Raw genomic sequence first — 26,601 nt, 5'->3', positions numbered from 1 at the left:
CAAAATTTGACAAAAGGGTATGAGAATATTTGTATAGATATATATTTTAAATTTATTATTCATAAACAGAAATCACAATAGATAAACCTCCGGAAAAGTGGTTAATAACCAAGGGAAATGTGGTAAACAAAAATAGTATCTTAATTTTTGAATATTATGTACTAAAAATACATAATCAAATTTAGGAACAGAGTTGCACTACACAAATTTTATAGACTAAATTACACTAGGAAAAATTCTAACAAAGAAACAGAAATGCAATCACTCATCAATGGATCTAGCCGTGAAACATTCATGAGGTTTGAGGTACAAACTTCTGCTTGCTTTTTTTTTCTATAAAATAAAAAGTTTAAGTTCATAGATGAAGATAAACTTAATATGATATCGGTATTCTAGCAGTCCCCTTGTTTGTTTGTGAGTTACAAATCTGAAAGATGCCAAACAAGTAAAAATTAATATTAATTAGAGAGAATGGTATGGTAAGACTCAAACACTAATACTTCGGTACCAACTTATCATTGCTGTTATTAATTTGGGTACAGTAGAAGTGGTACAGTAGAAGTAGGGAATTGGAACCAAAGACACTTTTAGTTGTTAACACATAGGTATGCTCTTTGTGACCATACCGACTTAAAATTTAGAAAATAAGAATCATATTATCGTATTTCTTCTTACTCCTATAAAAAAAAAAAGTAGGTAGTTTTCCTGTATAGGAGAAAAACTACACATCGATAAAGAAAGGTATTGGAAATCTAAACAACAAATACATAACTAATAGACAATAAATATTATAAAATAATATATAAATATAAGGAAATCCAATCACTGCTTGAGATACAAACCATAGATATATTACAAAAGGCTTCTAAGGTTATTTTGTGTCTACATCTATCTTTTGATAGACTTTCTGCTATGGAGTTTTGTACAAGTTCACCAAGCAAATATCATGAAGAAACTCCAAGATTTAAACTATTCTCAATTAATAAAAAACATGACATCCCAATGAATCGGCTTTCAATGTAACGTTTCGATACATACCAGAACAAGGTAAATTCCTCTAACTTCCTTTGCAGCTTATGAGGACGATGTTCTTTCATACCTTCTTTCTGACCTAACATAAATGGATAACAATATGCAAGAAGAAGCCATATTAAGTTTTTACCTCTATTAAGCCAGAAGGCTATGTAGAGAGCCAATAGTGTTGAATATCCAACTCATCAACTACCTCTGATATGAAGTTAGAGAGACACGATCAATTAATGTAGGGCAACCATTATCATCATTTGTTAAACGGGGTCAAAATGGTCAATATTTGTATATAAATAGTTTTTAAGTAAAATGGTAATCAAAACTTTCATAACGGTTTACTAATAAAAATGTCTTCTTAAAACAAAAGAATTAAATAACAAAAAAACAATTAATAAAACTTTCAAATTCAACCCAATACGATACAAAGAAGTAATGAAATTTCCTTTTGTGTTCAAAATGTTATAAACAGTAAATATCAAGTCAGTGCAGGTGAGAGTTTTCCAAATTGGCAATCACAAAAACAAGAGAAATCGAAGTACAATAGCTTAGATACATACCGTTTGATAACAATTTTGTTTTTGTTTTTATGCTTGTTATCCCCCAATTTCCTGACCATGATTTTCATTTTTCGTAGAAGTCAAGTTCCAAAAACAAAATCAAGCTTTTAAAAAACTTTTAGTTTTCAATCTTGGTTTGGTTTTTGAAAACATTGGTAGGAAGTGAATAACAAAACAAGAAAAATTTAGGGATGAAAGAAGTGTTCATAAGCTTAATTTTTAAGAAAATCAAATAGTTACCATACAGGACATTAGTATATTGAATTCTATATCAATTCTGTTTTTTCATCTTCTGCTATCTAAGAATTGGGGACAGTGAACTTGCCTGTTAGAATTTTTAAATAAAACAAGGTATGCTGGATCGTCGGAGTTGAGCTTGAACAGCTCCTTAACAATGAAAGAACATGAAGAGGCGCTGAAATATTAGGAAGATAACACTGTCAGTACTTGGAGATATTTGCGGAGCCATACTCCGCATAAAAATAAATGATTTAGAATAATCATTTCAGCTAGAGGATTGTGTTGCAAGAGAACATATACATCCAAAATTTATATAAATATTTTCCAAAAAAGCTGACTAATAGGGCCAAATTTTAAACTCTACTGAAAGCACATGACTAGATAGTCATTTAAAAGTAAATGGACTAAAATGAAATGACAACTAAAGTAAAATGGAACTTAGCTTTGGAACGCATGGTGCATCACCATACTGAGAACGTCACATTATTTTATATAGCATTTGAGAGAGAATAAATTGTTGGGATATTCATGGTGCACTCTTTTCCCATTGTCTTTATTCGTAACATAATATCTTGCTAGTTATTACTAGTTGGAATGATTTTTGTAAAATTCATTGATAGAGGTTTAACCCTAAACCCTGAACAGAGAAATACAGCTATTAAAACATTATATAACCTCTGTCCCTTCATCAAAATTCAATGGATTAGAAACACGTTTTCTTTACATCCTTCAAAGTATAGATGTCTTCTTGAGCATCTTAATTTTAACGAACGTAAGAACGCAAGGATGCGCGTATGGAGTACATATATGGTGTACTTTGAACTAGAGAATTTTTGTTTGAACTTATTTTAAGAGAAGAAAGTTGATGAATGATCTTAAAAAATGATTATCAGTGGAGAGAATATATCATTATTTTGTTCACCGATGGCTGATTCCAAATGCAACACAGACAGATATATGACTTATCCAACAAAAATGACAGATTACCTTCCAAAGATTATGAATAGAACTATCCAAATGAAAGCAGTAAGCCAAGATTCTTCTTTATAGAACATCCAGACCTAATTTCATATGGAAAAAACAGATAAAGTTATTCGGCTTCTGGATGACAGATGAAGCCACGAAAACAACAAGCAAGAAGCTACTCTAATTTTAAGTATTTACCCACTTACAAGTTATAAACAAAAGAGCAAAGAAGTAAAGTTTCTTCTAGATGTTAGGTTTAAATTTCAACAGTTCAAGCTAGGGGATTTGTTAACAGCCTAACAGTAAACCATCGTTTCTTTTCCTTCTTTCGGAAAGGGAAAAGTTCATACGGTTTAACTTTACTTTAATTCATTAGATTTTTTCTTTTGGAAAAGGAAACGAGACTTTAAGTTCATAAAATGAAAAGTGGCTGATGCTCAAATTACAATGAAAATGAGAAACAGAAGAAATAGGAAATACAACCTCTACAACCTACAATAAGTTTAGTAACACTTGAAACAAAATGGAAAAAATCCTTTAGTATCACGAACTAAAAAGAACACTCGAAGAACAAAAGACACCATTTCAACCAAAAATGGATCTCTAAACTAACGAGGCAGACGAAAACCTAAAGGCCTTGAGATGGACAGAACGTAACACTAGAACCAAGATTTTTTTTTTTTAGTTGGAAAGAAACAATAGATTCTTCAGTGATATAGAAAAGCCACAGATATCTATCCTGACAATGGTATTTTTATTCTCTTAATCTTGGTGTAAATTATGCCTTTGACTCCTTAGAGACATAATCTTGCTATTACATTCACTAATGAACTCTTCGGACAGAAAATCTCTCAAGAAAAGGTTTACCTACAATAGCTTCGTCTTCAGCTTTATTTGTGGATAACAGTACCTTATTTTGATATTCATATATATTGCCCTTACCCTTGTGTACAAGTTTCGTTAATGTCTAATTTGATGGTCTCATTAAAAATCTAGGTTCACTGGCTAATTGAGTGCGTGCACCGAAGCAACAAGGGTAAATGATGAGGAATTTAAGACATACTGAGATAGCTGTGCCGTTTATATAGAAATCAATCAGCGTTGCCACCAACCAGCTGAAAATGTACCAACAGTTAATTAAACTCTATAAGAAGATAAATACGGCAGAATGTTGGTCAAAAAGTATATTCAATCAAAACAAGAAAAAGTGTAATGACCTATTCAGAATCTGTTCAAAGAAAAATTCAGCAGGTCGCATAAACAATGAATAATTAATGCATAATACTATATATGGTTAAATAACAAATTTAGTTGATAAATATGTAAGGAATCTAATAGACACAAAATTGAAATTTAAAATTTAAGACTAACTTGAGCCTTTTATTTTAATATTTAGAAATCTTAGCATGTAAGATTCAATAAATATTCCTTTTGATGGACATAAAATTCAAATTTATATTTAAGAACTTTGTTTAGTACTAAGAATGAAATCTTGTTTTCTGCTTCTTAAAATAATAGTAATAATGATGATGATGAAAAGAGCGTAAGATTCTCTCTTAGAAAATCCAGGGAGTTTCTATTCATGCTAGACAAATTATAGAAGAGCCCATCCTTAAACTTCTTAAAAAAGTACTAAAAAAGTTGAAAGATCTTAGATTCCGTCACAATACACAAAGCTCATCTCAAAAGATCTTAGTGATTCACCTCATGTACCTCACTCGTCACTCTCAAAATGAATAAGCATAACCAAGAGCATTGCTACAAAAGACCGGCACAGATATCACTGGCTACTCCCAAGATCCTTCATATGAGTAAAGAATTTGAGCTTTTAACAACAAAGGCCAGAGTCTCCAATAAGGAAAAGGTTATCCAAGATAATTATCTGTGGCTGTGTATGAGTTTGCTCATTCAAAAACAATTTCAAGGATTGTTCTCTCATTCCGAGTATTTATTTCTTTTTTTTTATCATCATAGGTAGGCAAGCTGACTCACACATATTTTGACAAGTACTGCCTGATCATACAATTTACATTAGATCAGCCCAAGAGTGGCTAATGTGGCTACAGAGCTATTTCTTTGGATAGCTACTGATGAGATGGGAAATTTCGTGGTAAAGGAACGGTTACCAGTAAAAGGACAACGTGAAAGACAAGGAACTGGCAGAGAGATTCACATGCTGGACTAAACCACTGAACCTTCATAGCATCTAATATGTCAAGGAAAAGGCATATACAGCTTGTTCCGATTAATCAACTTGTGGTAATTGCACTTCACACTTTTCTTCTTCTTCTTTTTTTATTTTCTTTTGCAATTAGGCAATCATTGTGCAAGGAAATGAATAGTAAAAAAGACACAGTGCTGTTGATATCTAAACCTTGGAAACATTCTTTTCCAAGGTTAAGATACCAACACCATTGTGTTTTTCTTTTCTCCTCCCCTAATATGAGAATATAATAACTCCAAAGCATTAGCACTTAAAAGGACAATCAAATTAAGGAAGAAATAAAAACATAAATTACGGTGTATAAAGGTCCTTGTTAAAAGGTGAACCATCGCTGAAAAGATAGGCCAAAGTTACCACCATCAAACAACTCATAGCACCAAAAACTATTCTTGCAATCATAATATTGGAGTGCTTCCTGGGTTGCTGCACGCCATTCCTATATACATAAGCGAACAAGCAAATCATGCTAAAGAATAAGATGCAGAATAATGGAGTTTCTCAAAATCTACTAGAAAGAATAACCATAGCATCGCATACAACTATTGGTAATGCTTCAAGTCTAAGATATAATCATATTGTACCTGTTCTGTGTGTGTATGAGAGAGACAGAGCCAAACCTAAGAGAATCATAAAAAGTTTTAAATCACCAATTCGACCAAAAAGCTTAAGATGGGTGAAAGAGTAAATTTAATTATATATCATTAACACTCCCCCTCCCTTGTGGGCTTGAAATATGTGAAAGATTCAACAAGTGGAAATGAATATTAATTGGGGAGGAAATATAATATTGCAGGGGCTTGAACATAGGGAACTCCCTGGACCACTGGCTCTAATACCATCTTAAATCACCAATTGACCAAAAAGCTTAAGCTAGTGGTTGAAGGCAAATTTTATTATATATCACTGACGAGAAGGAAAACAGGAAAGTGATCTACAAGAAGGCAAACCCTTCCCATGTTACGAAAGTAGCAGCAAGTCAAGCCCCACATAAACTATCATCAAAACATATCAGAGATGCTGAATTTATCTATTAACTGAGAGAATTTTAAAATTAAAAATATATAGATAAAAATTCTAGTATTCCATTTAATTACTTAATATTATGAGAAAAAAAAGTGGACTATAACTGTGCAATAGAATAGTCAGGAAATACATGAAAAGAATTCCAAATATAAAGTATGACGGAAACTCTAATGGAATTAATCAATCAACTATTTAAGAGACCTAAAACTCACAGTACACACTATACTAGACTAGAGTTACTGCATACATACTTGTTTGTATCCCTGATAAGAACACTGTACATAATATCTTCAAAGGATTCCTGAGACGATAGTTGCCACAACTGCCAAAGGATGTAGGCACAAGTAGCGATGCTGAGGAAAATGATAGGGTAAGAAGAGTTAAATCAGATCTAAAAATAAAATGAAGATTCAACCTGCAAGTATTACCAATAAAAAAATACTGCAACTTCTAATTGAAATAAAGTAGCCCATGCATGAAACAAATTTGATCTTAGTAACATGTAAGAGTTTGGAAATCAAAGTTCCGACATTTAAGGATAAAGTTATTCAAGAATCAGCTTTGAAGGAAAATGTGATTAGATTCTGAAAGTATAGTTGAAAAGGGCAAGAACATCAAATAAATAAAAATATTGCAACCAATTAAACTACTTTAGAAAATGAGATTAACAAACATTGGAGATTTTTCCCACTCGTTAATGAAAATAATAAAAATAGCATTATCAAGCGTCAAAATATGTCTACCAAACTCCAACACGAAAGTTTGATTCAAAAGAACTCATCGATATTATTCACACAATTATACCCGATGATCAAACAAGCTTTAGACTGGAATGTGAGCTTGACGAGGATACAAAATAATTACCTGCCAAGACATACAAGAAAAACTATCCAAATCGCTGCAGCAATCCAGTTTGATTCCTTGTAGCAAACCCATGCCTGATAAATTAAAAAATAAAAATAAGTCTGAGAGACAGAAGTTACTACGAATGCTTGAACACATTGTAACAATGTTTCTTTTGTCTGTAAATGATTATGAAGTAGATGGCTAGATGCTAATCCTTTGAGCTTGCAATAATGACAAGCAGAGTGGATTGGATAGAAATCATAATTGATCTAACAATTCCATCTGAGTTTTCCCTGTCAAAATCTAAATCGAATTCTAAAAAAAAAAAAAAAAAAAAAAAGTAAGCCAAAACCTAGAATAGGGTCTTAAATTGCAGTGAAGAACTCTATAAAGCATCATGAATTGATCTCTGAGATTATTTTTAATTAAGACTTGCATGTTCATTTTCCATCCTTGATGATCAAGATTATTGCCGAATTAAGTTATGTTTGCGTACTGGTTAGAAAAGGAAGAGGGGACTTAGGGTTACCAATTGACGCAGGAAGAATGATTAGAAAAAAGGACAAATGAAAGATAATGGCTACTAAGGAAGAGCGGTAAGAAAAACAACAGAGATCAAGTTCATTACAATATATGTCCACAAGAAAACTTGATACGAGTCATGCACCCTGAACAAGCATTAGTAAGGTTGCCTTTTCCCACTCATTGAAGATCCTATCAAAAAACGAAAGGCAACGGGGGATACTAAAGTGGGCTCTCACTGATACCATCTAGGATAAGGTGAGGTTGTCTTTCTTTCCATCTGCCATACAGTTCTGACTTAAAGCCTCAAGGAAGAGATGGGAAGAGGAGGAGCTGTTATTTATGTAATTGCAGTCTTTGTTGGCCGTTGTTTCGGTCGATCACTCTTTACTTTGTCAAATTTCGTCTTACCAAACAAGATTGGATCAAGAAGAGCATGCGCGATGTAATGATGTCTTGCATGCACCACAAAACTGAGAATCATTTTAGGCGTGATCTCACCAGGATGAGTGCACTTGTTCCCACCAGAACATAGGCATGCTTGGTGAAAATAGCACTACGTTGAGCAATCACATAGGAAGTCCTAGTGTTGTATAATTGTATTCTTTTCATGAAAATGGAGATTGGCTCAACAAGTTATTAATGGTTGAGTTCTTTGTATCTACCCCTCTAGGCCATGATAGAATAAGGAGTTCTAACTTTTATATGGTTAACATGTGGTCCTTGATATTTAGTTTACATAGTGTTTAGCTTAGAGTTTCATCAAGAGTTACATATAAGCTCAAAAGCCTAACACCCAAAAGCCTAACACTTATAGAGTTTCATACGGGTTCTTCGAATGTCGGGATTTTTCATTTTGTACATTCATTAGACTTGATTTGGATACAACTTCTTTCTTCTGCCGTGAGAATGACACCCTTTTTTCTCCAACTTTCTGTTTCCATAAATTACATTCTTACAATATTCAAGTTGGTTTGACCCATCACTCTGGAGTATTTTAATCTTACTTTAGGTAAGGAACTATTTTTCTTATCTTAGATCTTTGATCCTCAAGGTGTCCATTTCAATCACTTCCCTTGGATTGAAACTAAATTGGTTCTGCGGCTTAAATTTATGGAAGGTTTCTTATCAAAAGTTGAAACTTCACATCAAAATACAATGAATTGAAATAAACAGGGCTTTTGCCCTTATCCAAATGGTCTAGCAGGCCCATTCTCACGACTTAAGAGGTTAAGCTATAGAAACAATAAGATGTACAGCATTCAGCAAGTCCAATTTTTCGTAAAACAGAAAACAAAATGAAAGTTTAAATATTTCCATACCGCAATAACTGTGACATTTAAATAGAAATCAACTAATACTGCCACCATTAACCTGAAAAATGAAAGTACAAACTTGAATGAGAAGGTCCAGATTTGTAGGAATATTAATTAGAGAAAAGTTAATTGCTCAACGTCGCAAGTAACGACATTCAAGGAAAATACACTAAATTAAACAAGTTTTCCTTGTGATTAACTTGCCTACATACGCTCCACAAAGAGAGCATGAGAATGTTGTATCAATTAGCTAGCCAGTGATACGACAAACACTTAATAGTTTTTTTATGTGAACTATAAAATCAGAGCTTGACTTTATATTCTGTGAGTACAAAACTTGGCAATTTGAAACAAGCCTGAGACACATAATATGGTCCAATAAGAGAAAACAAGAAGAAAAAAAAACCCATCTACATAAATACTAAATAGTATAATAATTCATGTAAATCATCAGCACCCCAAATATGATTCAGCCAGAAAAAGACACAGGATTACTGTGATTGATAAGGGAAATTAAATACTGCACGGATGAGCACTTTATAGTAACAGCTAATACTGCTTATGCAAATGATTCTCTCAGTGGTAGTCGACTGTGATTGAATTCCAACATAATTATCCCATGAACAATTGCGGTTTTGATCTTTCGAGAGTAATTTGACCCTCCTTCTAGCATACTATTGCTACAAGATTTAGTACAGAAAATAAAATTAAGCTTCAATACAAGTAACAGAGGGAAGGCCCAAATCTTCTTTTTAGTGCATAATCAATTTTAGTTTTATACTTTCTGAAAACTTTAACGCTTAGTGCCGTCTAAAGATATTAATCAATTTATAATTCAGGACACCTGCCAAACATTCCCAATAACATTAGATCTATGGATTTACAGCACTTTAACACACTTTATAATCGGGATAGTTTCTTATTCAACCATTATATTACTTCAATTCGATGTGAGACTGAAATATACACGACTGATCACTAGTACATGAACAGAACAACTTAAGCAACTAGATAGTGCATGAATACAGAGGGAGGGGAGACAGGCAAGCAGAAATACGAAGAGGGATTGGGAATGATAAGAAATAAAGTGAAAAAAGCTTTTAAGTGGAGAAGAGAGAGCACCGAGAGAGAAGTTCTTTGCGGAAAGGAGAGCCATCAGTGACGAGTGTGTAAGCTAGAGTTGAAACCATTGTGCAGGCCAATAGAAGGAACAGAATCCTCCACCCAATCACGGCTGAGGTCGCCATTGGAAAGGCAGTGATAGGGAGAGAGTGGAAATTGTAGAAGGAGAAGAAACGCAGGTTGAAGACGAAGAGGATGGAAGTTGGTGAAAACGAGAAGAAGATACGTGTCCACGTGGTCTTTGTTCGGTTGTTCCTTCTTTTTCCTCTTCATTTCTTTGGATATAAATGCACCTTTAACAAAACTCGTAAGCAACACGTGGGTTATTTTAATTGGAACTTTTAAATAATGCCTAAATGAACTCAAATTAAAATAGATAATGAATGTGCCAAGTTATTTCTTATCTTAAATTATAATTCAACTACTCGACGAAAATAGCATAATATTAAAATTATTTATAAAATGATTTGAATATTTTATTATATTTTATAAATAGTTTCATAATAAAAAAATAAATACTCCCATGTAACAATTTTATGGATAAAAAAAAACTTATAAAATAGAGTAAAAAATAATTAAATGAGATAAAAAAGTTTGTAATATTTTATAAATAGTTTTAATATTTTGTTATTTCCTTTAATCTTACTTTTTCTTTCATATATTTTTATTTTTCAATCATGCATCAATTTAGTTCGTAACCGTATTGTCACGAGTAAAATAATATAATAATTTAATAAGTAATCATTACACACATTTATAAATCATTTCTATTTCGAAAAGTCACATCTTGTACATGTTAAACTCAACAAACACCTCTCTTTTAAGAGTTGTGACCTATCTACGAAGAATAAAATGGAAAGGTATATATATAAAAGATACGAGACAAAAGTTCTCTTACATGATTCCATTTATATATATATATATGATTCATTAAAATGTCATAATACTTTAAAAACATTTTTGGATTACATAGATGCCATCAACATTTATGTACGTTAATTATAAATATCAAATAAAACTAATCACTTTACTTTGTAATGTAAACATCTAGATGTAATAAAAATTAGTGACACGTTATCAAACAAAACTAAATAATCGATTTAGTTGAATGTAAAATTAATCATTTACTACTGTTATACTAATTAAATAGAATAAGTTGCTTTATTATTAATAATATTATTATGTGATATATTTTTTATTTAGCCACTATTTTAGTTATAATCAAATGATTACAAATTAAATTTAGGAGAGTTTACAAAAATAGCAAAAGAAAGATATGATAATAGAGTCTATGTCACTTATATTTTTAAAATTATAAAAATAGCAAATTTAAAAATTACTGTCTGATTACTACCTGATTACCGTTATATTTGTCAAATTTGCAATATGCAACAAAAAAGTGTTATGAAATGTTTTTTTAATTTTTTTTGTCATCTTATGTAATTTTCTTTAAATTTGTATTTTAACGTTTTTGAACTAAAACATTTCTTTTATTAAAATTTTAAGACGTCAAGGATATATAAATGAGAAATTTTCTCTAATTATTATTAAGAAATTGGTAGGAAGAATTGATAATGTAACAATTTAATTGTATAATACGATGAAGTTGAAATCAAAAAAAGAATATAGTAGCATAGTATAGTAAATAATTTATATAGACTACCATAAGTATATTTCAAAATTGTCATTTTAATATCAGTGAGGCAAAATATATATATATATATAAAGAAGTATCAAAACGTAACGATAGAGATGAAATGAGATTCGAGAGGATAAAGTATACGAAATTTTAAAACAAAAGCAAATTTAGAGTCCGTTTAGATCATTTTTCAAGAAACTTATTTTTGTTTAAACTATTTTTTCTACGAATGGTTAAAAATACACTTAAAAATTTAATTTGAGTGACTTCTAAACACTTTAATTTTATTTAAAATAACTTATTTTATAAATTAACACTTGAAAATGTAATCCAAACACATCGTTAATCAAATTAGTAAACAAATTAAATAAACCAAATTTAACATATTTTATGTACGGAATAATATTACGTTTCTTTTAGACATTAAAATTACATAATATATGCTAAAGTTTTCTTTATGATAAAAACGACATGAACCAAAACGAACTAAAACACTCAAACTTCTTTGTCCCTTCCCATATGGACGAAGACATTATTTGAGAATATGGTACTCATAAACAATCAAATTATTAGATATACACTTCGACGATTTTTAGGAAACCATCAAATTGTAGTGACCTCATTGAATAATTTGTTCATAGCCTTCTTTTGACCTGCCATAAATTACAATATGTAAAACTGTCTTGCAGGGTAATTAGAGAACTAACCACGTACATTCAACTAATTAACTATCTTTGAAATGCAAGCAAAGAGGCATGGACATAATATTAAATAGAAAGAGCTATAAGTAATAATAATAATTAAAAAAAAAAAGAAGCTAAAACTTGAACAAAGAATAGAGCAGCTTTCAAGAAAATAATACCTTCCACTTATTTCCACAGCAATGTTTTAATTATAGTAATTATACTTTTAAAAATACTAACTATAATTAAGTATATTCAAAATATACTTACTATAATCAAAGAGGCATGTATCAGCTATATGTCTCACATGTATCAGCTATATCACCACCAAAAGTGATGAATTTAACACAAGATGTCAATTTGTGATGGATGGTGATCTCAGAGTTATCTCAGCTTTGCTAGATTATCATTTGGTTCAAAATTTACAAATAAAAAAGCTTTTATAATCTATTTTTTTCATGCCATGCCATATAACAAGAAGAGAAGAGACTTGCCTGTGGGATGGTTTCAATAAAATAAGGCGTGGAGGATCTCCGGATTTGAGCTTGAATAGTTCCTTAACAATGAAGGGACATGTAGATATACTGACATATATAGATCAGAGAGGATGATGCAGTATTAGATATATATTTGTAGAGTTATACTCCACGAGCAGGAAGGCAAATATTTCCAAAGCAGGACAGTTACAAAAATCACTTCACAACGTATGAGGAACTGGGAGAAATTGAGTTAAACTGATTTAATTTTAATGTTTAAGGGTTTAAAATTTACCCTTTGAAAAGTTTGAGCTTAATGTTTTACAATTTGGTGTTTGGTGGCATGTAATTAATTTAAATTCGTGTTTGGATCGAGTGTTTTGGCTGCGGTTTGTAATATAATTCTCATTCTGTTTCGACAGTTTTCATCCAACTATTTTTCTACTGTTCTAGTAATTCTGATCAACTCTCCGAACATCTTAAAGGTGCAATCATTACCAACCATTGTACTTCATGGGTTGTTTTTACAATTTGCCAAATAAAAATCCCATATATTCACCTTTTAAGTTAACAGAATCTTATATTTTGACCATGTTTGGTAACCAATTGGCTTTAGTTTTTTAAAATCAAACCTACAAACATCTCTTTCACCTCTAAATTTCTTGTTTGTTATCTATTTTCTATCAATGTTTTTAACCATCAATCTAAGTTTTTAAAACCTTGTTTAGTTTTAAAATTTTGGTTAAGACTTCAACTTTTTTTTTTTTAGAAAGATGAAAATCATTGCAAGAAAGAAACATAATTTTTAAAAACCAAAAACAAGAAACCAAATGACCTAGCTAGAAATTCATAAATTACTGCAATAAAATCACATTTCTTTGCTGTTACATGATATTTAAAAGAAAAAGAAGAGCAGGTAAAAATTAAGAGTGATTAAACATTAAAGTACTAATTCAACAAAAAAAAATTCATCTTTTAAATTAAGAGTGATTAAACATTTCTTTGCTGTGGGTCACTTTTGTTCTTTTTTCATTTTTCCATGAAAGACCACACCTTCTCCAAAGTCTATATGAACAGGGAAATAATTGGCTAGCCATCTTTATCCAAAAAAATCAAAATTCAGTCTATGAAAAACATATGAACTAAGTTGGAAAGGAATCAGAAAACCTTGGATGATAAGCTCTCCCTTTGAGTTCTTTTGGAGGTATGTGTATAGTTTACAGCTTCTATGGTGGTGTTATAGTCACAAGAAATAATTCTTTTGCAGTTAAATTTTTCTGTGGAATGACTTCTTTTAGAAGTTCAATTTTGCGTTTGCTCGTTAGAGGGATGTTCGTTTGATGATTGGAGAGTTCCTCCTCTGTTCTCCATCCACCTCTTTCAAAGAGAAAGGTTGTTTTCTTTGGCTTGGAGGGTGTGCACGGTATTGTGGAATCTTTGTTTTGTGGAGTGGAGAGAGACCCTAGTGAGGTTTGATCACCGTGAGGTTTCACGTTTCTCTAGGCTTCCGTTTCGAAGACTTTTTGTAAATATATTCCCTAGACAATATTTTACTTTGTTAGAATCCCTTTATCTAGGGTGTTTTGTGGGCTTGGATTTTCTTTTACATGTTCACCCTTGTATTCTTTCATTTCTTTTCTCAATAAAGCAGTTGATTGGATTCAATAAAATTTTATACTATTCATTATGTGAAAATGTAAGTATATATATATGCTAACATAAGAGATTTTTGGTTTGAACTTACTTTATGAGAAGCTTAGGCTGGAAAACGAACTTAAAAACTGATAATCAGTAAGTAAAAAAAAGTACATCATTGTTTCCTTGCAAATGAAAAGCTCTAAACAAAAGAAAGGTATGCGACTTTTTCAACAAAAATGACAGATTACCTCCCAAAACTCAGCAATAGAACTATCCAAAAGAAAGCAGAAAGCCATGACTCTTCTTTATAGAACATCCAGGTCTGGTTTTATATGAAAAGACAAATAAAGATGTTCAGCTTTCAGATGACTAATGAACTCATAAAACAAAACAACTATATCCTAAATCACTTACTCAAAAGTTTAAGTTAGTGGGCAAATGTAAATTTAACTATATATTATTCAAAACTTTCCTGGATGGAAATAGGAAGAAGATTTAACAAGTGGAAAATGAATATTAATTAGGGAGTAAATAATATGGCAAGGGCTTAAACACAACTCACAGGACATCTCGAATCACCCGGTTGCAATACCATCTTAAATCACTAGGTGACCCAAAAACTTAAGCTAGTAAGTATATTAACATAATTAGATTATTTTTAGGTGATATTATTATGATATTATTTCCTTACCTGTATTTTTCTTTGGTTATATATAAATTTGTACTCTAATAAATTATCAATGTAATAGAGATTCATTTAATAGAAAACAACATAGTAAAAGTAAATTTAATTATATATTATTAGAAAATATTTAAATTTAATTATATATTATTAGACAATATTTAGTAAAGATGTAAAATTGTCTTTTGAAGGTTAAGCCTAATTTCAGAAGTCCCAAAATGAGGCATTATTGAGTCTGTGCCTTCTAACAAGAAGATGGCATTTCAGTTTAACCATAAACCATCTAAAAGCTATAAGTGTAAATGATGAGGAATATAAAACTTACTGACAAAACTGTGGCATCTATATAGAAATCAATCAGTGTTGTCACCATCCAACTACTGCAAATGGATTATAATTAAACTCGTTAATCTCTAATAAAGCATAATATTAGCCAATGATGATATTCTGTCATCAACAAGAAAAAAATGTAAATAGTTCATGCAAAGCCAAATTAACATCAGCAGGGATTGCATGGCAAAAAAATATTACTGTTATTGTACCATAAGAATCTAGTTTTCAATTATAGAAGTGGTGGTATTCATGCTAGGACAAACTATTCAACAATTATCAAATCAACTCCATCGAGTCTAACGCACCTTTAATCACTCTAAATCAAGTCAATGTTTAATTTCAAAAACCCGTATGAACCTAAAACAATTGGGTGTCAAAAAAACGCAAAAAAATTAACTTCTAGATAGGTGGCTACCTTGGATTGTACGGTTGACCTCTTTTTAGCCATTTAGTGAAAGTGTGACTTGTTTTCACCACTAGGCCAACTCTATACAGTTAAAAGTGATTTAAAATTACTCAAACTTTTTTTCGAGTGATTTTGACAACAATAAAAAAAAATTTAAAATTTAAAATCACCTTGGATCGTACCTAAGATTAAGCCACTACAGAATAAGAGTTATTCTCAAATGTTTAATTTGTTTTTCACCTATAGTACCTTAGTACCCCGAGATATACAAGGCCTGTACAAAAGAAGGGCACAAACTAATGCTCAAAAGTACATAAGAGGAAACAAGGTCAGAACCAAAATTCTATCATTAAAGACTAAAACTCTGAAGGAAAATTGAAAACACTCCAAAAACTAACCATACAGTTCAGGCTAGAAATTTTTTAAGATAGTGATAGAAATCAGAGAAATATATATTTCCCTTCATCTCCTTTCACACTTCACTTCCTCTATTTATGCCCTTAGTATCTTAATAATATTCATGGTGAGTTCTACGTTAGCTTAATAATATTTGTGGCACATGTATTTCACATTTCACTCAAGGAATTCTGAGAAGATATCAACACACAACTGAAATAAAATCAAGAAAGAATAGAAAGGAAAAATTACGGTGTAAAAAACTCGATGCGGAAAGGTGCGGCACTAAAAAAATAGACCAAATTTACCGCCATCAAACAACTCAAAACAATGAAAACTATTTTTGCAATCATAACATTGGACTGCTTCCTGTGCTGCTCCATGCCAACCCTGTACGCCAAAAACCAAATTATTTTTAAGAATGTGATAAGGAGTAACGAAGTTTCACAAAACTACAAGTCATTGGACAAATAATATAATTACATCGATCCTTCTACTGAATTCTCAATCATGTTTTCCTTTAATACGTTAGTGGTAATCAGTGCACTGCCAGAGTTAAGTCGTGGTTAGTTTGTTTTACGCGTTACGAAATCAATCAAGTAACGAATACAAAAACGTAAAAGAATAGAGAAAATCGACACACATATATGTGGTCACTAACAGGATGTTAGCTACCGAGTAGAGAGAACAATTTTATTAGAGAGAATATTTTTTAAATACAAAACGACGCCACTATGGTTAGAGAGTCTATACAGTGTTAGATAACAAATTCCTTGTGCCTTAATTGGGACTATGTTAGTAGGCTGTATGATATGTTTATTTTCATGCATTGTATTTGGTATTCAAGGGTGGTTCTTAGGGGAGAAGGTTCCTAGCACTCTCAAAATCATTGGTTGGTTTGTGTTTGTCATCTTGTGAAATTGTTGTCAGCAGTAAGACAAAGTTCTTACACTTTCTCATGGAACTAACTATCTAAGAGACCTAAGACTTACAATACAGACTTTATTAGTTTTACAGCATACATACTTGTTTGGATTCCTGATCAGAACATGGTACATGATATCGTCAAAGGATTCCTGAGATGATAGTTGCCACAACTGCCAAAGAATGTAGGCACTTGTAGTAATGCTGTCCGGAAGAAAAGTTGATTAGATCTAACAACAAGAGTAGTAAAAATCAAAGGATTCAACCCATAATCACTACCAGTCAAAAAATCATCGCTACTTATTTTTTAAAAAACGGAAACAAGACTACTCATTGCATTAACGAAATAAGTCTAATGCTCAATATCTCATTGAATTAATGAAATGAGTAAACGGTCACAGTAGAAAAAAAACAAACAAGGAAAAAGGAAAATACAACCCAAAAACTGAACTTGACAAACAACCATAGGAACTTGACCCCTGCAACATCGCTACTTATTCGTCTTGGAGTTTGGAAATCAAAATTCCTCCAAAAACTTTGAAGATTCATCAAAGTTATTCATCGCCAATATATTTAGTATTATTTTTCCAATTTTCACAACAAAACAGATACACGCATATGAACGAAGAAATAAATTATAGCAGGAATAGATTTCTGGGAATAGATAAACATCAGATTTTATCCTAAAATTAATTGACAATGAATTGAGTAACTCATTTATCTTATAAATATTGTGAAGTTTTTCTACTTTTTCAATATGGAATCCCCTCAAGATAGTGTCTCTTTGGATTCACTGTTCATAAACTATGATAACATGTTTGACAAACATAAAGTTCCATCTCAAAGTCAATTGACAATGAAATGAGTACTCTATATATCTTACAACAATTGTGAGGTCTCTCCACTGTTCACTGTTCAACATGGGATCGTCAAAACATGAACATCAAATAAGTAAACATATTTCAATAAATTAAATATAAATATGCGAAATAGGAAGTGTGAGATATATCAACCAAACCCCAACAAGAAATATCATATTCAATTCAGAGGAGTTCACTAGAATTATTCACATTAAAATGGAAGGCGAGCTAGACAAGGATGAGAAGTAATTACCCGCTGAAACACACAAGAAAAACAATCCAAATTGTTGAAGTAATCCAGTTTGCTTCCTTGTAGGAAATCCATGTCTGAGAAATTATAAAAGAAATCATCTATTATGTAGATGATTCTATAGTAGATAGCTAGATGCTTATCCTTCTAGCATGCAACAATAAGATGCATCAATCTTCGTGAGTTTTCTATAAAATTTACATCAAGATCTTAAACAATAAGCAAAAGCCTAGAATATGCATATGTTCTTAAATCAGAGTGAAAAACTTTGTAAAGCATAAATCATTTATATTTCGGATTAAATCAAATTAAGACTTGTATGATCGGTTTCCCATCTAATTGGCCGATCAAATTACAATTCCATACTGAAATGTGGAAAGAGAAGCAATAAGTGAGATGGAAGAACATGGTGGAGTTGGGGTAGCTTTGATTCATAATTGTTGTGGGAAGGATGAAAGATAAATGTATGAAAATAGCAGTGATCGTCAATATGTAGCGCGTGAACTTGTAAATGATAAGGACAATGGACTTCTACAAATTTTTACAATGGTATGATATTGTCCACTTTGAACTAACCCTCATGACTTTGCTTTTGATACTATCCAAAACGTCTCGTACCAATGGAAATAATTCTTATCACTCATATATCCATGATATCACTTCTTTCCATAACCTAGGTGGAATTTTGTTGGCATTCCTAACAGTAAACTTCACATAAAATCAAGTGTACCCAAATGGTCTAGCAATATACAGCCTCCATTCACAGCATAAAGAGGTTAAGCTAGAGATACAACTAAATGTATGCAAAGTCAAAATTTCATTAAATGGAAATTATTATAAGAAAATGAAACTTTTACATACTGCAAGAGCTACGATGCTGATATAGAGGTCGATTACGGTTACCACCATTAACCTGAAACATATAATTACAAACCTAAATGAACAAGTCATAAAAGAAGAAAAAAATAAGAATAAGGATAATAAGTCCAACAACACACCACAATTGTAATGACATTAAAGGAAAGTACACCAAATAACACAAATTTCCCCAGTGAATAATTACTCACACGGGTCCTCCACAATTTGAACACAAGAATTTTATAGTAATAAATTTTTTTCTCAAAAAGAAAACGAGTCTCTTTACTAATATAATGAAATGAAACTAATGCTCAAGGTTTACTATTGTAAAATAACGATAGCTTAAACCTAGAGATCAGGAAGTGCACTTGAACCTCTCAACTAAGTTCATGATCCCTCAACACCTTCATCCTATCCAGATTATAATAAGACAACCAGGACGCAACTTAACATTTCAACAAACAAAGAAACATCCTGAGTAATACAAGGCTAAAAGCAAAGTAGAATAATTACATAACAAACAATCAATTATTTTCCATCTTCTTTATGAAAATTGAGAACTACATGAATCAGATCTTCCTTTTGTCATATTACTATTGCAAGATTTATTAAGAAAAATAAAATTAAGTTTCAATGTAAATCAGATCCTCCTTAGAATCTTCACTTTAGTACATACTTATTCAGTTTTAGTTTTATACTTTCTGAATATTTTAAGTTGGTCTTTTTCTTAACCTCAACAGAGATCAAGTGACAATTTGAATCTCAGGTCAAAAAACGTGTATGTATATACATATGTATACCACTTAACTATTTCATATCGACAACCATCATGGGTTGACCTAGTGGTAAAAAGGGAGACATGGTCTCAATAACTAACTAAGAGATACCTAGAAATTAATTTTCTACATGTTTTCTTGACACCCAAATGTTGTAGGGTCAGATGGAGCGAGTTGGTACCATGATGAAAACCCAATTTGTGTTGTTCACAAATTCAATGACCAAACACAAAACATATTGGATTTTTTTAGATAAAAAAGTTAAAAATATTGCTGTTGCTATATTTTAAGATCGTGACATTTTAGTCCATGTACTCTCAGGCTTTCTGCTATCTAAAAATATTAACTGACTCATTGTTAGTGTTGAATAATTAATCAGAATATATTGAATAATTAACTTAATGACAGATTGAACAAACACCAACAGAACAAACAAATGAAAGAGACTGGAAAGGAAATACTAATTAAGAAAATATAGAATATCCATAATTTGAATAGAACATATTTTTTATTTTTTGATAGCAAAATCACAAAAAAAAAAGAAGAATAAATCATAAATCATAATTTCTGTTGACAGTTAGCATGAAGTTAATTTTCATAAAAACTACTAAAACAATAATAACAATAATTTTCATTCAAGAAAAGATACAATGTGAATACATTTTCCACATTTTTAAATTTCTAGATGAAAGACTAATACACATGAACTTGTTTTTTCAAAAGTTTACCAAGAGAATAGGTTCAAAAAATATTGAAAGTGCTAGATAAAATCTACCCATTTTGAGAGGCTAAATTTGAACATTTTACCACTATATTACTCCAATCTAGTGGCATTCAAAGAACCCGATGATTCGAAAAAAAGATGAACCCAACCCAAACTTATTATTAATGTGTGTATATATGTTAAATTATATATAGAATACCCCTACACTTGTCTTTTGTGTCAAAAATATCTCAAACTTCCCAAAATTTTAAAAATACCAAAAATAGATTCTGAATTAAAAATTCTTACAAAGTTTTTAAATCAAAATATCTCCTTAAAACATATCAAAACAATAAATAGTCACAACCAAAAAAATTATTTAACTATTAACACAAACTTAACCTACAAATTTGTTTAAACATGTAAGTCCTAAAAATCTTATTGGTGGAAATGATAAGAAATAAAGTGAAGAAGACAGAGTACGGTGAGAGAATTTGTTGGCGGAAAGGAGAGCCATCAGTGGCGACTGTGTAAACTAGAGCTGTAACCAATGTGCAGCCCAATAGAAGGAAGAGAATCCTCCATCCAATTACCGCTGAGCTCGCCATTGATACTGAGAGAGTGGTGGGTGGTGAGTGGTGAGTGGTGAGTGGTGAGTGGTGAGTGGTGAGTGGAAATTGTAGAAGGACAAAAAGAGCACAGATTATTTAAGACGATGGAAGTGAGGAGGGACAAGAAGGGACATGCCCACTTGGTATGGTTGTTCCTCGCTTTTCCTTTTCGTTTCTTTGGATTTACGCACCTTAATGGGAAAAACAAACAAACAAACAAAACTATATTGGGTTTGGGCATGTGCATTTGGCTGCTCTGTTATTTAACATCTCATCAAGTTATTTGATTTTTATTGGAGTTGTGATATTAAATTTACATTGCATCTCGTTTTTCTCGTTAAGACCTTCTTGGACAATAATTTCCCTTTTCGTTTTTGGTTTTTAAAAACTAACTTCATGTACTTGTCTTTTTTCTTTTTACCATGGTTGCATCTTTCTAAATAAGAACAAATACTAATGTTGACCAAGCAATTTCGACCAATTAAATTCTGTCACGTACTTATACTAAACATTGTGATAATTATAAATTAATTGAGTTTGGATAATTAAGTTCTATTATACCCGACCTAAGTGAGACTATGTATATGAAAAATTGAGCCAAAAAAGATAATCAACCCAAACAAATCCAACAAGCAAACGAGCCTAACCCTAAGTCCATCAAGCAAATTGGTTTAAGTCCACCTAAAGCTCATGGAAATTCTCTGTTATTTACATTTGGTTTGGAGATATTTTGTTGAATAAATAATTGAAGCTCCAAATAAATGAATATTCAAACTTCTGAAAACTTTCCAGACGTGTAAGTTTTTATTAATCTTGAGATTATATCTTCTGAAAGATTAAAGAATTGAGTCTCAAATAGGCTTGTAACTACAACTTTATGAATATCGAATATCACAAAGTTCTAAGTCTTAATTTGTATTTGAGAGTAATATCAAAGAAGTAAATATTAGAGATTGTATCTACTATGTCAGTCAATTTACAAAGATAATTTCGAAACCTCGTGAGTAGTTGAAATTTTAGTTATTTTTCTTTAAAAAATAATAAAATGGAGATTTGGATTAGATTCTTAGCAAATTGTTTTGATGGTTTTTTTTAATGATATGGATCTGTTAACATATAGCTTTCAATAATATTGACAAGATCGTGATTAAAAATGTTTCAAATATTTATTTTATTTTACATATATTAACATACCAATAACATTTTCTCAAGTTCCATGTATTTTAGCTTTCATCTCATATGGTATTCAAAAACCTTGTTCACAAATTTTATTAAAAATTATATCATTTGTGTAATTTTAAAATCATGATCTTTTGTAATTACTTAAATTTTTTTTAATCTTCACTTTATATTTAAGTTTATTTTAAATAAGGTATCTTCTAAACTTTACCAAACACACACTGTCAAATTACCAAAGGCATTATAAACTTAACTCACACTTAATTTACAATTAAATATTAAGCAGCCTTTTTAAACAGAATCTAAACAAGAGCATAATGTTGATAGGGTTTTGATCAAATTAATACAACACAGTAGTGAATTTATAAACCAAACATAAAACAGAATCTAAATTTACTTCGTGAGCAAATCCGAAGAATGCAACTCAAAGTGATGAAAGCTTTCACCCAACCTAAAAAGTTAAAACTATGGCTCAAACTCAAACAAATTTCAGTCCAGCAAACAGAGGCTGCTTATCTACACATATCGGAGAACAAATTAAGATGGGGAATTTATGGTACCGATGGACCGAGAATGGTTCGCTTTTGCTAGCAATACGGTACAGTATTCTGTCTCCTATTTTTGGAAGTTCGAAATTGAGAACCTAGAATCAATTTCCACTTTCTATTGGAGGATTGACTTTTTTTCTTTTCTTTTTTGAAGGAACAAAAGTTGATGAAGCACTAGACAATTACCAACCGTACTTTTTAAGTAAGTCCTTAGTTCTCTTCCTTGAGCGAGTAAAAACGATAACGACACAAGCTAGAATCCAAGGAGGGAAGTTCCCAGTGATATTAAGTTTCTTCATCCACCCTTGTGAGTCTCGAGAGAGAAACGTTATCAAAATGGTTATAATTGCCACGCCAAAAATGATCCTGGTTACTGGTTTGATCAGGGAATCCTGAAGTAAAGAGATGAACATATGAAGTTAGCCATTTAGTTGAATCTGATGTAAAAGAATGAATATAAACAGCTTCAAACAAAATTGGTGCATATCTCCATCAGTTTGCTAATAAACTTACCATGTTAATTGGAATTGAAATGAATGGAAATTAGCAAACTGATGAAGAAGAGGAGCCATCAAAAGGCAAAGAACAAAAATAACTAGATTTTTGCTCCGTGTTAATGCAGTTGCCTTGAGCTGTTAAAAGTCAATTAATAATTAACAAAGGAGCATGGAACAGGACTAAGATATAGCCAAGAGGAAAAAGTCGAACAGAGTCATGTCCCCAAAACTACTGTATCTTCAGCAAAAACCTGCGTGTTCGATTCTGCCCAAATAAATCAAATGATGGCAAAAGGAAATGAGAGTATAAAATACGTTGGAGTCTCCTTTGACTCACTTAATTTTGAAAGTATTCATCCAACTCTTGTTGTAGGGTGCTCTTATTTCTTGTAGTTTCATCTCGTCCATGAAATACAATCTTTTTGTCGATAAATAATATAGACATGTAATACATACAGATAGCAGTCAAGAAAAGATTGAGGGTGGGGACATGTATGGAAAAAAATATTGGGGCAATTCAAGAATATTGAAGTCATTAAAAACTGGGATCTTGACATGTAACCTCGCAATTGGACTTCTTGATCATTGCCAAAGAGACACGTCTTATCATGTAGAAAAGAATAAGATTCTCATAATAAATTAAATAAAGCTGAGCTTGTGCTATCACGAGGTTAGCCTAGAGGCAAGAGTCACAAGACAAATAGCCGGATGCCCACGAGGCCATGTGTTAAACACTTAAAACATAGGATACACACAGAATTGAAGTACTCTACCAATTCCAAAAGTTGCACTGCTAACTAGTTGTCATGTCAGCTTAACATGAAAAATATGAGATAGTTATTGAATGTTAGGATTTCTAACATGCAATTAGACCAATCTAACAAGAAAATTGTCAAATCCCACTATATGTGGTAACCAAGGTAACATGTAGGATATTGAATCTCAAGTAGGTGGCCACCATAGCTTGTACCTATTTCCTCTAAGCCATTTTTTATTTATATAGTTCTTATGGACCACTAGGTCAACCCGGCAGAGATACTGGGTGTGCAAGAACACAGAGGTATTCCAAGAAAATTTTGATGAATTGTGGATCATTTCGAGGCTGTTTGTATTTGACGATTGCAAGAGAAATCAGAAAAGTATTGGGGATCAACTTTCAAACATAGGTGCCCAAACACCCACGGTTATAAATTAAAAATAAAACTCATAGTCAAATGTACAAATGATTATATATATAATTGAATGTAATGTTTTGGCTACACGATCAAAAGTACTCCCAAAATTCTAGACATTATTTTAACTACTAGAAGAAGCCAACTAATTTATTTTCCTTTTCAAAACTGCTGATAGAAAGTCATTCTAAACTTACTCATGGGTCCAACGAATCATTAAAAGTTAGCTACAACATAAAAAGATTTCTAAGGTCCTTGGATACGCTAAAATATCCTCTAGGTTAACAGCCAAATGTTCCTGAGAATAGCAAAAAATCAAGAAGATGATATTTGTCCTAAAACAGCAAATGTAAGACAATTTTCTCCATCATACCATGACAACTCCAACAGAGCGCGGGAGCGAACACCACAGCGGAGTGTTCGGAAGAAATTCTCCACAAATGAGCTACTATTTAACATACTCCTGACAATAATACAGTTCACATACTCCACTGCCTTCTGCAAATAACGCACCACAACAACACAGGCACAAAAGTGGCCAGCCCCTTAAAGCCATCAACGGTGTGGAACTTCCCCAAGGATAATTGGGCCAGAAAAGAAAACGATTTCACCTCCTTAACGATATTAAGGTACCAAATCTTAGTGGAAAAAGAGAATGCAAGGAAGTTAATACAAGGAAGGTCGAGATTCTCCAAATTGAATAAGGCTGTTCTAGAAAGTGAATTGTGAAAAATCTCCTCCTAAGTAGGTGAATGGTAAAATATACTAGGATTGAATAAGTGGAAGATACCAAATATTGAAGTGAAAAACATTGGAGAATAGCTTTCGAGGAGTTCATGCTATTAGGAACCTAACTAGCATCCCAAACATTAAAGTGAAGTCCATACTCAACCTTGTGCAATAACCAATAAGCTATACCTCCACGAATCTAGGAACTCTCCTCGCATTGTTTCATTTGCCATTTTTGAGAAATAAATTTCCAATAATCAATCCATTCTTATTGTTCATTTCAAGCCAACTTTGAGTAAAAGGCCAGATGAAGGATAGGCTTAGAGAGCGATCGCCCAAACTTACACCCACATACCATCAATTATAAAATTCATAAAAGCATGTTACATGGTATCTTATGATTCTTAAACATAAAACCTTCAATTCCTAAACCTCAATTCCAATCAAAGAAAATTCAAGTGTATATTTATAATACACATGATTAAACAAACAGCAGAATAACACCCACAGCTGACAGCAGCAAAAATAAAAATAAAAAAATCGGACGGTAAGGCAACACGCATATCTCTGTATATACTTTTTTCCATCCTCATTTAACAAAACCCCAGATAAATGAAATTTTCAAATCGAACCGAATAGAGTTGTGAACCTTTACCTTAGGCTCTCCGTCAATGAAAATTTCGGCTCCATCTCTGTAAGTCAGTATAGACCTGCCATTTCTAGGGTTGAATCGAATGGGGACGCCACGACCAGAGTCAGGTTTGAAGGCGAATACGGACTTGAATCCGTATTTGTCCAGAATATCTCGGACCTCAAGCTGATCTTGATCCCAACCACCAAGGCTTGATTTAAACACATCGATCGGACCTTTTCCCTGACGAAAAAGATGGATCTCAATCTCCGGAACCTTGGTCTTCACAGATTTGGAGTTCGAACTTGGATTGTGTGTCTCAAGAAGAGGTTGCAACTCCGATTTGGAATTTGTTTCTTCAACTTCTCGAATTTCGCTCTCGCTTTGATCCATTTCGCGCCCTGTGTTTTGATGTACGGTTGTCAGTTGTGGGAACTTTATTTGTTCGATACGTCTACTCGGGGATTTGTTCGGGTAATAGACCTTATAAAAAAGTACTTAAACAATAAAAGGTAATTCTCAAGTCATACGTCAAAATGTCCAAAACTACCATTATAGTTAATCTTTTATTATTTATCACATGATATAGTTGGTGTTTCTTGTATGAGAAACGATGAAAAAAGCATTCGAAAATAAAATAGAATGGATTTGAGATAAATAAATAAATAAATAGTCTTTTTAATGTATATGTTGATGTCTAAACTCACTCAGATAATAGTATCTAGCATTGATGTGATGTCATTCATAAATTTATTAGGAAGAATG

General features: G+C 31.8%; 3 protein-coding genes across 12 annotated transcripts; all 3 read right to left on the bottom strand.

The window, feature by feature from the left end:
- Positions 1-116: 116 nt before the first annotated feature.
- Positions 117-10,123, bottom strand: LOC101218847 (hypothetical protein). 10 transcript variants are annotated; one of them, XM_031886923.1, is made up of 12 exons: positions 9,846-10,123; positions 8,730-8,781; positions 6,904-6,977; positions 6,291-6,392; positions 5,598-5,633; positions 5,312-5,452; positions 3,856-3,907; positions 2,814-2,887; positions 1,912-2,001; positions 1,587-1,637; positions 1,039-1,111; positions 117-427 (listed from the first exon to the last, which is right to left on the bottom strand). In XM_031886923.1, exons 1-11 carry the CDS (start codon positions 9,968-9,970, stop codon positions 1,075-1,077), a joined length of 834 nt encoding a protein of 277 aa, XP_031742783.1. In that variant the 5' UTR covers positions 9,971-10,123; the 3' UTR covers positions 117-427; positions 1,039-1,074. The 10 variants fall into 10 exon arrangements, 8 of the variants coding, with proteins under 8 accessions (XP_031742783.1, XP_011656612.1, XP_031742782.1 ...); XR_004217316.1 differs by lacking the exon at positions 1,587-1,637 and having other exon boundaries at positions 1,039-1,227; XR_004217315.1 differs by lacking the exon at positions 1,587-1,637 and having other exon boundaries at positions 1,039-1,106.
- Positions 10,124-11,852: 1,729 nt separating this feature from the next.
- On the bottom strand, positions 11,853-21,266 carry LOC101218608. Its single transcript, XM_004140897.3, has 9 exons — positions 20,953-21,266; positions 18,994-19,045; positions 18,136-18,209; positions 17,125-17,226; positions 16,351-16,488; positions 15,289-15,343; positions 14,530-14,603; positions 12,662-12,751; positions 11,853-12,137 (listed from the first exon to the last, which is right to left on the bottom strand). The coding sequence occupies exons 1-9, from the start codon at positions 21,075-21,077 to the stop codon at positions 12,104-12,106; spliced, it is 744 nt and encodes a 247-aa protein (XP_004140945.2). The 5' UTR covers positions 21,078-21,266; the 3' UTR covers positions 11,853-12,103.
- A 1,237-nt stretch (positions 21,267-22,503) lies between these two features.
- LOC101218374 lies at positions 22,504-26,327 on the bottom strand. The gene is made up of 2 exons (XM_004140896.3): positions 25,861-26,327; positions 22,504-23,199 (listed from the first exon to the last, which is right to left on the bottom strand). The coding sequence occupies exons 1-2, from the start codon at positions 26,227-26,229 to the stop codon at positions 22,990-22,992; spliced, it is 579 nt and encodes a 192-aa protein (XP_004140944.1). The 5' UTR covers positions 26,230-26,327; the 3' UTR covers positions 22,504-22,989.
- Positions 26,328-26,601: the final 274 nt, after the last annotated feature.

This window comes from Cucumis sativus, chromosome 6, assembly GCF_000004075.3.
Source record: "Cucumis sativus cultivar 9930 chromosome 6, Cucumber_9930_V3, whole genome shotgun sequence".
Classification (NCBI taxonomy): Eukaryota; Viridiplantae; Streptophyta; class Magnoliopsida; order Cucurbitales; family Cucurbitaceae; genus Cucumis; species Cucumis sativus.
Note: the sequence above shows the minus strand (reverse complement) of the source record. Positions and strands in the feature narration are given on the sequence as shown.